At 41.3% G+C, this 13,076-nt stretch overlaps 1 protein-coding gene across 4 annotated transcripts in view; it reads right to left on the bottom strand.

Moving 5' to 3' along the window:
* Positions 1-114: 114 nt before the first annotated feature.
* pkn1b (protein kinase N1b) overlaps positions 115-13,076 on the bottom strand; it is a 43,716-nt gene continuing 30,754 nt past the window's right edge. For 3 of the 4 annotated variants that reach the window (XM_063471303.1, XM_063471302.1, XM_063471304.2), the window contains 12 exons: positions 12,242-12,371; positions 10,266-10,356; positions 8,112-8,203; positions 7,663-7,735; positions 4,834-4,925; positions 4,523-4,699; positions 4,006-4,068; positions 3,829-3,905; positions 3,577-3,719; positions 1,549-1,656; positions 1,339-1,419; positions 116-1,250 (listed from right to left, as the gene is read on the bottom strand). In XM_063471303.1, coding sequence (XP_063327373.1) covers positions 1,047-1,250; positions 1,339-1,419; positions 1,549-1,656; positions 3,577-3,719; positions 3,829-3,905; positions 4,006-4,068; positions 4,523-4,699; positions 4,834-4,925; positions 7,663-7,735; positions 8,112-8,203; positions 10,266-10,356; positions 12,242-12,371 — 1,331 coding nt within the window. In that variant the 3' untranslated portion in view covers positions 116-1,046. Of the gene's footprint in view, positions 1,251-1,338; positions 1,420-1,548; positions 1,657-3,576; positions 3,720-3,828; positions 3,906-4,005; positions 4,069-4,522; positions 4,700-4,833; positions 4,926-7,662; positions 7,736-8,111; positions 8,204-10,265; positions 10,357-12,241; positions 12,372-13,076 lie in introns of all 4 variants that reach the window. The other variant, XM_063471301.2, reaches the window with a different exon arrangement.

Below are 13,076 nucleotides of genomic sequence, written 5' to 3'. Positions count from 1 at the left end.
CAGATTTTTGTCTAGTTTTTCATTTTTCTTTAAGTGAACAAAAGTAATTCTTCACACCTCTTTTTGAGTTTATTTTTAGTTTAATATAAAACCACAAACCTATTGTAAAGAAACATTTTCTTTGAGGAACCTGGAGTTCAAATTATTTCTTCTGTCTGGACCGACAGGTTTCCTTCATCGCTCACATGTGTGTGCGAACAATTTGCTGATGTAAGAATATAAAGCAGATGTGTGTGTTGTTGGGGGGGGGAAGCATTAAATCACCAACTTTTCCAAAGTTTGGGTTCACATTTTTACTGAGTCAACACATTTCACCAGCAAATGACAGAGGAAGAAACACAGATGAGGGAAAAACAAAACTTTAAAATCACAAAAATTGTAAAAGCTTCCTGTCTCTGAAAAACGATTGGAGTCAAAAATCTGTGTTGTACCAAAAGTCGGTGGGAACGCAACACAAAGACGACTGAGCAAGGCCCTCCACTTGCTCCTGCCTTTCTTTGGCTTAATCAAAAGAAGAGAGCCCCTCTTTCCTCTGGCTCCCCCGGGTGGTAATGTACGGGTGGTGCACGATTGCGGATCACGTGGATACATTCATGACTGAGGCAGGGGACAGTGCACACGGCTAAACACACACTGTAGCAGCAACAGACAGCAGAGATAAAGGGACGACAGAGTTGAGCAAATGCAGGAAAAAAAAGAGCGCTTCCTGTCAGAATCATCACATTTCTTTCACTCTTTGTGATTTTGAGGCTCTGTGAGCGTTTCAAACAAACAGCAGGATCTGATAACCTGGATTATCTTCAGTTCTTCTCATGACCCCCCCCCACCCCCCCACCCCCAAGACAGTCTGTTTGTCACTGCCTGTGTTTGGAACGCGCAATCACTGACGCTCGGCCCGGCCAGTGCTTCGTCTCATCGTGAGCACGCTTCTCATCAACATCAAGTTCCTCTGTGCTTTTACAGCAGCCTTTCACTTCTCAGTCTCCTCTCAGAGTCTGTGGCTGGCAGTGGGGAGCTAATAACCCTTTGACCTCTGACCCCGGACCCTAGCAGAGGTCAGAGACGTAGTCAAAATCCTTGAAGTAATCTTGCTCCCTACGGGAGAGGGCTCGGCGCTCGCGGGGCGGCGTGAGGGTGGGAGGCTCGTTGGTGAACTCCTCGTCGAAGTTGCTGACGTCTTCTTTCCCCCCGATGTTGGGAACGAATGGGGGCGGGACTTTTCTCTGCAGGAGCGCCTCCCAGTCCATTACCTGAATGGGATTTAGGTTTAGGTAGCCGTCAAGCAACGTTCACACTGTCTCGCCAAGGAAAAAAAAATATTAAAGAAAAAATGCTCACCCTGAAAAAAGGCTGCTTTTTGACCTCTTCGGCATCCTTTTCTCCAGAACCAAGACGTCTTTCGGGATTTCTTCTCAACAGCTAGAAAAAGACAAAAATGTCACTTATGAGCACAAAAAAAACGTGAAGACGTATCAAAAACTTCCTAAAAATCAAACAGAAATACACAAAAGCCCAAAATAATTTTAAAAAAAGCATCGTCAGTCTGACCCGTCTCATGATGCCGATGGCCTCAGTGGTGAGGAAGCGCGGGTAGCGGACTTCATCGTTCACTATGCTGTCAAAAACCTCCTCTTCATCATCACCTGGGAAAGGAGACTGAAACAAACATTATACATTAAACATCTGTAAAATCTGATTAGGTTAGCAAACACATAACATCAACCAGGAACAACTAATGAATTGTAAATAATTTTTTTATTTTTATGTTATTTCATCCAACATTTGGAAAGGAAAAAAAGGCTTCAAAATGTCACTTTTTGATGGTTTGACTGAGTGAAATATCCCATTAATGCATGCAGTTGTCTGGTCTGTTTAAATAAATGTCTCCACTATGAGAATGACCCAGTGTGATAAAACGGTAAGTGCTCAGCTATCAGGGAAACAGCTGCTTTTGTGACACTGGCTATAAGTAAAGAGTTAGACAGCGTCTGTGAGAAGTCTCGTAAACAGGTTTTAGTCTTCGAGGTCCTGCCGACTGTTACTGCCTGTATTATGTTACAGCTCAGCTGATAGTAGAAGTAGATGGAAGAAGAGGACACGGATGAGACAGAAAACATGAGGTAAGTTTATGATATAAGGCTTAATTTAATTATTCTAAAAATTACAAAGTTTTATTCAACTACATTCTGTAGCATACTCATCATTAGTTACAGAGGTATTACACTGTAACTAATGACTCTTGTCACACTTGGTTTAACATTTAACCAACCACACACTCAATATGTTTATGGACAAAATGCTGACTTTAAGTAATTTGATTATATGTAATTTTTTCATAGAATATTGGTACACGAGTACAATAAAAATGTTAAATTTAATGGAATCTGGTCAAATGAAATTTACATGATGGGTGTAAATTAAATTAATGATTCATTATTAAGATAAATAAACATTGGAGTTTATATATTTCAGCTGCTCTTTTAAGGAGCTTGGAAAGAAAAGCATCTGGACTTCTTTAAGTTGCTTAAAGATGTTTCACCTCTCATCCGAGAAGCTTCTTCAGTTCTAGGGTCAAATGGTGGAGAGTCCCAGATTTAAGCCCTATGGGAGTGCCTGCCCATGAGGGACAAAGGACCCCCTAATGATCCTCTACCTAATCCCACGAGCCAAGGTGTGAAAATGGGTGTAGGTCACAATCAGCCAAGGTTTTGGGTGAACTCACTGTGAAATCTAGCCCCACCCTATCATGTGATTACCTGAGGTCAGAAGGCCCAGGACGTTGTAGAACATTTTTCTAATGCATAACAATACACGGCATATGCCACCATCCTTATTTAAGTAAAACAATAACCAGACCATGTTACAGCACTAAAGAGTTTGGATGCCTAATCACCCACTAACTACCTCTGCTGCACGATGACATAAAAAGTCTTGATGCATGCTCAATCATTCAGGTAAGTAAATCTCCAAAAGTTGATTCTGTTCAAGAAACTGAAGACCGAGACTGAAGAAGTCACTTGGATGAGCGACAAAACGTTTTTCCCAATGAAAATGCTACGTCCAGATGAACAGAATCAACTTTTGGAGATATGAGATATAAGTCCCACATCAAGCACGAAAGAGAAAATATTCTGCTTTCAAGCCTTAAGCTAACAGCCTCATTGCTATCAAACGTTCTGAAACAGTAAACATGCCCTTGTCATGACTTTTTATGAAACCTAAAGATGGCATCTTCAGTGTTAGTGTTTCATTTTTTGTCATTTTATTTGACATCCAGGCAGGAGATAAGAAACTCGGAGAAAGATGTGTATTCATGACATTTACACAACCTTTTCCCCACTCCTGTCATGCTCAGTGGGAAGTTCAGAAGCTGCTGCGTTCCAGGTAGCAAGTCATGTAACTCTGGGAATCGGGGATCATCTGATCCTCTGCGTCTGAGCTTGGCTCAGCGCTATATGCATCATCTCTCCTATCTGACCTGATCTACCCTTTCTACCCTAACAACAATCACATGGGTGAGAGCAACGTCAGGAGAAAATGGCCCCTGTGTGAATGTGGTGACTGACTAGTTCTCACCTCTCCCACCAGCATTTCATAGACGAGCACCCCAAGGCCCCACCAGTCGACTGCCCTGGTGTACGATGTGTCTGTGAGCACCTCTGGGGCCAAAAACTCAGGAGTCCCACAGAATGTGCTGGTCCTGTCTCCATAACCCATGCCTCAGAAAAGAAAGAAACAAAGGGTGACCAACGTGTGAGGGTTGAGTCAGATTGAACCAAACAGAAGGGAACAGAGGGCCAGTGTGATCAATATACGATGAACACTCACCTTCTTTACAAAGCCCAAAGTCAGCTATTTTAACATAACCCTCAGTGTCCAGCAGCAGGTTGTCCAGTTTAAGATCCCTGATGGAAGAAAAGGAATCAGATTTATGTCGACTACTTCAAAGAGAAAGGAAACATGTTACGTATGGAATGCAAAGACGGAGGCGATACAAGCACTCACCGATACACAATCTTGTGGTCATGAAGAAACTGAAGACCCAAGACCACACAGGCAGAGTAGAACCTGTTGTACAGACGACAGAAAGCAAGAGACACAGAAGAAAAGTGTGAAGCATGACTTCAGCCCCATTCCTCCAGGTGTATAAAGTCTGCGCACCGAGCCATTCATGAAAGAACGAGTCATGCTAAAGAGCTCGCTGAATTCAAGCTTCGGTTTGTCAAATTTCTTCCCGCCTACATATCCCACAATTAACAGTGTTATTGTAGAGTGGAAGCATTTAAGACCCACAGAAGCTCAGCCACAAAGGAGCCTACTACACAAAGTTGCAGTGCGTGAAAGTCACAGACGCTCTGTTGACTCAAAAACTGCTTCAAACCTCCGTACACTTTAACATCAGCAGGAAAACTGTGTGCCGGGAGCTTCATGGCACGGGTTTCCATGGCCGAGCAGCTCCTCTAGATACGTTGTGTAGGTGAACCTATACTTTAGTATACATGCATGACAAAGCAGAACTCACACAGCACGTTGCTCAGAAAAGACGTCTGCATGTATGTGCATCATGAGGTCTCCTCCTGCCGTGTACTCCATGACAAAACACACATGTTCTGGCGTCTGGAAGCATGCAAACAGGTTGACCAGGAAGGGGTGGTGGGAGCCGTTGACGATCTCAAAGATCCGCTTCTCACACATCAGACTGGAGACGGACAGACAGAGGAAAGGGACGGGGAAGGAGGGGGGATGCACATGAGACAATCATTGTGTAATTATGAGGTGAATGAGCTCTTGTCGTGCAGCAGAGATGTGGTTAAGGTGGTAAAGCACAGCTACCTCTCCACTTCATCACGCGCAACGATGTCTCCTTTCTTCAGGGCTTTGATGGCGTACTGGCTGCCTGTTTTTTTGTACTCCGATAGCAGCACCTGAAGAGTCCAACAAAAGCTTTCGTTAATCACTTCAGAGTTTTTGTTGAGTAACTCTCTGCTAATGGAAATGAACTGGAAAAAAGTAACAGAAGGCAGGTGAAATTCTGTAATTTTGTCTTTGTGATCAAAAAGCATAACTAATAAAGCACTCAGTACTCTCCCTCCTACCCAACCTGCCTCAGCCTGAAACCTAAAGCATTTTTCTTTTCAATAAATATGAACTTGGAGCAACCCTGCATTTATCCAGGAGGTATTTTTGCAGTAGGAGCGAGTATTTAGGGAAGTATGGTGGTTTATTTGGTTGATCGTAGCTCTATTATGTGTTCCTTGGGCTTCGTTCAACAGTATGAATGGACACATTTGAGCTTTCAGTATTTTCTGACAAGAATATCTTCGTACTTTGCAACTAAATTTAGAACTGCCTTGAACTATGTCCAGGCTGGCTGAGGAAATGCTTTACCTAATACAGGGAGTGCAGAATTATTAGGCAAGTTGTATTTTTGAGGAATAATTTTATTATTGAACAACAACCATGTTCTCAATGAACCCAAAAAACTCATTAATATCAGAGCTGAATGTTTTTGGAAGTAGTTTTTAGTTTTAGCTATTTTAGGGGGATATCTGTGTGTGCAGGTGACTATTACTGTGCATAATTATTAGGCAACTTAACAAAAAACAAATATATACCCATTTCAATTATTTCTTTTTACCAGTGAAACCAATATAACATCTCCACATTCACAAATATACATTTCTGACATTCAAAAACAAAACAAAAACAAATCAGTGACCAATATAGCCACCTTTCTTTGCAAGGACACTCAAAAGCCTGCCATCCATGGATTCTGTCAGTGTTTTGATCTGTTCACCATCAACATTGCGTGCAGCAGCAACCACAGACTCCCAGATACTGTTCAGAGAGGTGTACTGTTTTCCCTCCTTGTAAATCTCACATTTGATGATGGACCACAGGTTCTCAATGGGGTTCAGATCAGGTGAACAAGGAGGCCATGTCATTAGTTTTTCTTCTTTTATACCCTTTCTTGCCAGCCACGCTGTGGAGTACTTGGACGCGTGTGATGGAGCATTTGTGATGCAGACTTCTTCCTGTACCACTGCTTGAAGAAGATGTCTTCCAGAAACTGGCAGTAGGACTGGGAGTTGAGCTTGACTCCATCCTCAACCCGAAAAGGCCCCACAAGCTCATCTTTGATGATACCAGCCCAAACCAGTACTCCACCTCCACCTTGCTGGCGTCTGAGTTGGACCGGAGCTCTCTGCCCTTTACCAATCCAGCCACGGGCCCATCCATCTGGCCCATCAAGACTCACTCTCATTTCATCAGTCCATAAAACCTTAGAAAAATCAGTCTTGAGATATTTCTTGGCCCAGTCTTGACGTTTCAGCTTGTGTGTCTTGTTCAGTGGTGGTCATCTTTCAGCCTTTCTTACCTTGGCCATGTCTCTGAGTATTGCACACCTTGTGCTTTTGGGCACTCCAGTGATGTTGCAGCTGTGAAATATGGCCAAACTGGTGGCAAGTGGCATCTTGGCAGCTGCACGCTTGACTTTTCTCAGTTCATGGGCAGTTATTTTGCGCCTTGGTTTTTCCACACGCTTCTTGCGACCCTGTTGACTATTTTGAATGAAACGCTTGATTGTTCGATGATCACGCTTCAGAAGCTTTGCAATTTTAAGACTGCTGCATCCCTCTGCAAGATATCTCACTATTTTTGACTTTTCTGAGCCTGTCAAGTCCTTCTTTTGACCCATTTTGCCAAAGGAAAGGAAGTTGCCTAATAATTATGCACACCTGATATAGGGTGTTGATGTCATTAGACCACACCCCTTCTCATTACAGAGATGCACATCACCTAATATGCTTAATTGGTAGTAGGCTTTCGAGCCTATACAGCTTGGAGTAAGACAACATGCATGAAGAGGATGATGTGGACAAAATACTCATTTGCCTAATAATTCTGCACTCCCTGTATATCCCATTTTAAGATGTCAATACTGATATTTGGTAATCCAATATTCCAATATATTGGCCAAAATGTTTTGTCTTACAGACACATGAAACATAAACAGATTTCACTAACAATTCTTATGGGTAGTTATTTATTTACTAGTTTATATTCTCCCCGACTCCGCTCAGATTAGCAGGTCTGTTTGTTTGCGGCTCCAAACACCTGTTGCCAATAAGGAAGTTACAAAGTGCCCCCTGGTGGACAAATAATGCAAAGTCAACACTCGTAAAATGGTTAAAGGGTGCTTCCCCCATCTCTTCTATCATTTTTAAATGTTCATTTATCTGCTGTTATAAATGAAAACGTTCTCAGCTATTTACATCAACAGATCTTAGTTATTATAGATATAGATATATAGAGCTAAGATCAGCTGATATACTGGCTAAGATTAGTAGGTATGATCTGCCACTCACAAATCGGTTGGATTCTGTGAAAAATCCTAGAATTCAAAGCTCATAGGGGGTGTAATACCAAGATCTAATACCAAAGGTATGATGGAAAGAATAAAACTGTCCAGTGTGCACGTTTCATCAATCAAACAGCTATTTCACACGCCCACTTGAATGAATCCCACAGAGCTAAAACAGGCTAAAATGCTCCATGGAGCTGCATGGAGCTTGTGTTTATCTGACACGCTGCTAATATTAAAAAGCTTCTTTACACAACAGATGTGTATTTTATCATTTTGCAAATGAAACACAGTACCTTCCCGAAGTGGCCCCTGCCGAGAACAGCGATCAGCTTGAAGTCCTGCAGGGAAAGAGGTCCTTTGCTGGGTCTGAGAGAGGGAAATTACTATTATACAGCAAATGCAATAAACGTCTTTCATAACGTTCAACAAAATCCGTTACATACACCAAAATCTCGCTTTTTTGTTCTGCGTTTTAGCGTCTAACACAGTAAAGCATGTCTTATTCTAGGGTGACATATGCAGTAATCCATATTAATGATGACTCAACGTTAAAATCAGGTGTTAAAAAAAAGAGGTTACGAAATATGGCCATATTGTGTGAGGGGGTGTCTTCCTGGTGTCATGCTGTGCTGGCAATATTGCAAAAGACATGCTCAGGTGTGGGTTCAAGTGTGTGTGTGTGTGTGTGTGTGTGTGTGTGTGTGAGACAGAGAGAGATAAGGATCTTTGTCTATTTCTGCACCTGCTTAAAGAGTTGTGGGACTGTGATCTGATTGGCGTCTCCTGAACAGGGACTTCTGGTATGGACGGAGGCTCAATGACCGGCGTCTGTTCCTGTGATAACAGGGGAGGGGAAATGTGAAACACCAGCATACTGAATGACAAGAGACACAGAGGGGAGATAATACCAATAAGGGAATACAGCAAAAAGAGGGCAAAATGATGGAGAACATCTGTAGAAGCAGACAATCAGTCAGTGATGCTCATCGAGCCTGATGGTCAGATCCCCCTGTTGGCCGACAGCCTCGCTGCTCCCCTCTCCCCTGTCCTCCTCGCTCCCCTCTCACTGCTAATTAGTTGTCTAAAAAACATCAGAGTAATTAATCTCATAATACTTCAACCCCGCTGAACACACCATCTGCCACGGGCTCCTCTCCCCCTCTGGCTCTCTCTCTGCTTGTCTAAATCTGTCTGTCTTCCTCCCTGGCCTCTTATATTTAAAGTCACACTAGCTCTGCTGGCATACAGTGTACTGACAACCCATGTTGCATAAAGTGTATAATTTGGATTATTACATTTAGAATGCAAGGAATGAAATCACCAAATTAAAGCTTATATTTGAAAAGATGATATTTTGTCTCCTTGTTTAGTTCCTGTAATAATGTAATATTATTTAAAAGGATCATGGTGCTTTATAATGTAAAGTAAATACCCTACAATAAGACAGAGAAAACTCAGACGACACCCTATGAGCAAGCACTTGGCGACAGTGGGAAGGAAAAACTCCCTTTTAACAGGAAGAACAGGAAGGGTGTTCCCATGATGCATTGAGTATTTCTTCTTCAGTCACCTTTCTCACTCACTATGTGTTAATAGACCTCTCTGCACTGAATCATATTTCTTATTAATCTCTGTCTCTCTTCCACAGCATGTCTTCTATCCTGTCTTCCTTCTCTCACCCCAACCATTCCCAGCAGATGGCCCCGCCCCTCCCTGAGCCTGGTTGTGCTGGAGGTTTCTTCCTGTTAAAAGGGAGTTTTTCCTTCCCACTGTCACCAAAGTGCTTGCTCACAGGGGGTCATATGATTGTTGGGTTTTTCTCTCTATGTATTATTGTAGGGTCTAGCCTACAAGAGAAAGCACCTCGAGGCGACTGATGTTGTGATTTAGCGCTGTATAAATAAAATAAAATTTCTTTCACATGCTAAAATAACAGAAAAAGGTCTGGTAGCTCGTTGCCCAGACAGTCTCGTATTTTTAATAATGTCCCTTTTTCTACAGTAGAACATTTCTACAGTAGATACAGCAGATACTGGAAAAACAGGAAAGTTTTTGCCATTTAATTTTTAATCTACTCCTTATTTACTTTGGTATTTCACGAATGGTCGTGGAGGAGATCTTAATCAATAGAAAAAGCTGCAAACTTATAAAAATATAGTTAAAAGTTCAAAATCTATGCACTCCTTTACTTTTTCCAAATCTTTCCAGTGGGCCGGATTGGAATCTTTGCCGGTCCAATTCTGTCCCCCGGGCCTTATGTTTGACATTAGCCTATTCACTTATGTGATGCAATTTTAAATAAATTAAATGATTTAATGTCTCTGGATTTAAACCAGAATAAACTGTGTATTTTTGATAATCGTCATAATCTTTAAAGCAGTTCCTGAAAATTCTTTTCCTTTTATTCTTACTAAACTGCATTGTTTTTAATAATAACTGTTTCCCTTTCATAAGTAAGTGAAAATGAAATAAGTTTAATTTTCAGGCTCAGTTGGTTCTTTGCTTCGCTGCCACAGTTCCTCTATTTTCCACCTCTCTATTCTTCACTCCCACACTATCACCCTCTGCAGACTGTGTTCTTCACACTGGGAAAATCACACAGATTTGGACTTGATCAAATTAAAGCTCCCCTCCATCCAATTATGTCTCATTAAAGCTGTCTCCCTGAGATTTCAGTTCTCCATTTGGCTAATTATTCATTCTTTCTGTTTCTGTCTCCGCTCAGGCCCCGGCTAGACCGGTCTTAGATTTCGCTGCAGCCCACAGGAAGGCAGCCTGTATGACAGGGAGCACTGTTTTCAAGACAGAGGCTGCAGGTAGGAAAACAGGAAAATGGTAACGTGATAGTATAAAGATGCCCATCTTTTCCCCAACGGAATCTCTGCATCTCACTCACCACGGGAGCAGGTGAGTCCACTACATCTGTCTTGACTTCAGGTTTTACCAGATGGTCAGTTTCCAGGTTTAGCTTCTCCACTGAGATTTCCCTGCAGAGTGCACAAAATAAAGAAAAAAGAAATAAAACTTTGTGGAGGCACAAATAAAAGCATTACCGTATTTTCTGCACTATAACCGCACTTAAAATCCTTTAACTTTCACAAAAATCGACAGTGTGCCTTATAATCCGGTGCGCCTTATGTATGAATTCTGGTTGCGCTTACTGACCTCGAACCGATTTTATGTGGTACACGTATGGGCTCAAATTGTGGTCATAAATATTTTGTACTTGTAAATCAGGATTTGTATGTGTAAAAAGAATTTGTGTGTGCGTAAAAAAGATTTGTGTGTGGACTTAGCCAAAAAAAAAAAAAACGTGTGAAACTCTGCAAGTTACAAGTATGAATTTTGACCCTATTTTTCTTCCTTTCATCTGATTGGTCAATGTCATGTCAATCACAAATGTAACAATCCAATCAGAGAACAGATGGGTTTGGCTGTTGGAGGGGCGCTTTTTTTTTTTTTTTTTTTTTTTTCACACACACACACACACACACACACACACACACACACACACACACACACACACACACACAAATTCTTTTTACACATACAAATCCTGATTTACAAGTACAAAATATTTATGACCACAATTTAAGCCCATATACACGGTGCTCAAAAATCTGTCAAACAATGTTTTAGCAGGACTTTGGTAAGCTATGATTGTCGGAGCATTACGGCTACCGTAGTCAGGACCCTCGCAGAGTAATCTGGGTCCTAAACTCCGTCCGTTTCAGGTCCCAAAGTCAAACGAACACTGCGGCACACTGAGAGTTAAAAACTGTCTAAATTCTTTCATCTTTAATAAAATAATCAGTGTTGCTGCTTTACCAGGTGTAACAATTAAGTTTAACATCCAGGCATCCATGAAAACAGAATTTATTAAATTTAACGGAGTTAGAAGTTAGCAGGAAGTTAGCTCGCTAGTTTCCACCTAAACATGATATACCATGTTCTGACTGAGAAATTTCTGAAAAAATTCAAACGTACAGCTCTGCTGTCAGTTCCAACATAAATGAAGACAGAAAACTAAACAGCAGTGACATTTATAGGGTTACTGAAGTTGGGCTAGCTGGTATATAACGATGTGCTACGTGATTGCTAGCGACACAGCTATGTTAGCATAACATAAACACAGTGAAGCTGGAGGATGAACGCTAACTTTTTTCCACTCAATAAAAGTTAATGTGAGGGTTCCCAATGGTTGGGGACAAATGCAATCGCATGGCAGGATGCTGTAAACGGACCAAACTTCAGTCGGGAGAACAACTGAGATAATCCATCCACAATACGAGGTTAGTCATTAATATACTGCAACAACATGGGAATAGAGCAGCTGCGAGAGAATTCAACATTAATGAATCAATAGTACGGAAGTGGAGGAAGCAAGAAGAATGAGTTGAGTAAAGTTTGACTTATCTGACTGTTTTGTTTTGCTTAATGTGCCTTATAATCCGGTGCGCCTTATGTATGAAAACAGACCCGTTCATCGACAGTGCGCCTTATAATCCGAAAAATACGGTATTTAGTTACTGGTAGAAAATTAAAATGAATACACCGCCAACAATAAACTCAACTTCAAGAATACCCACTCAGGTGTAACTCACACTGTCTAAATGATGCAATAATAACAATAATAATAATGACAATATAAAAATATAAATAATGGCAGACATTAAAAAGTTCTTTAAAGCTACATAAGATCCACCACCCATTAGCAACTGATCCAAAGTGGTCAAATATTGATTCCTTTAATCAGCTCTACACTGATCAATGACCACGACTTAAAATAAACATATCCTAAATTAATAACTGAAATGCATTAAGGCATGCCATATGCATTTCAGTCCACCTGCAGACACATTAGTTACATACCCTGCGCTGGTTGTGAGCGGGCTGCTTGTGAAACTGGGCGTGCTGCTTCCGCTGGGGATGACGTTCCTCAGCAGGCGGACCCAGGTAGCGATGTCCACGTTCATCTGACGGGCCCGCAGGAAAGCTTTACCTAAACGTACACATTGCCAAATGTGAAAAAGAAACTCTTCAGCTTCAGCTCAGCTGTCAAATGATGTGACTCTATTGCATGTGACTTTTTCATGTGACTGTATTTCGTGTGACTTTTTCATGTGAGTTTTTTTTCTTAATTTTTTACTGCTTTTAACTTGTACTTTCTGCCGTGATAAAAAAAAATTTCCCACTTGTGGGACTAAAAGAGGTTTATCTTATCTTATCTTTAGAATGTGTGTCTCGTAAATTAATAGATGATATTATTTCAAATCCTGTGGTTTATAAACAAAACTTCACATGCAGCAGGCTTGAAGCGAGTAAAATAATATCTTAATTTAGAATAACTGATGTATGCATCATTCAGCAATTCAGTTTATTTATACAGCACCAAATCACAACAACAACCACCTGAAGGTGCTTTGTATTGTAAAGTAAAGACCCAACAATGATAAAGAGAAAACCCCAAGAAAGTCCAAACGAAGGAAAACTCCCTTTTAACAGGAAGAAAGCTCCAGCTGAACCAGGCTCAGGCAGACTTTGCTGCGACCACATGGACACAAAGGTGCTAGAGTTGAGTTCCTTACCTTGCAAATAGTGGCCGATCCACTTTACCCACTAAGCTATACCAAATAATTTTTTAAGACACGCATTCCTTTTCCTTTTAACCTGACGGCATCTGAATATGTCAGATCCATGTGTGAAT

This window comes from Pelmatolapia mariae, linkage group LG4 (genome assembly GCF_036321145.2).
Source record: "Pelmatolapia mariae isolate MD_Pm_ZW linkage group LG4, Pm_UMD_F_2, whole genome shotgun sequence".
Taxonomy (NCBI): Eukaryota; Metazoa; Chordata; class Actinopteri; order Cichliformes; family Cichlidae; genus Pelmatolapia; species Pelmatolapia mariae.
Note: the sequence above shows the minus strand (reverse complement) of the source record. Positions and strands in the feature narration are given on the sequence as shown.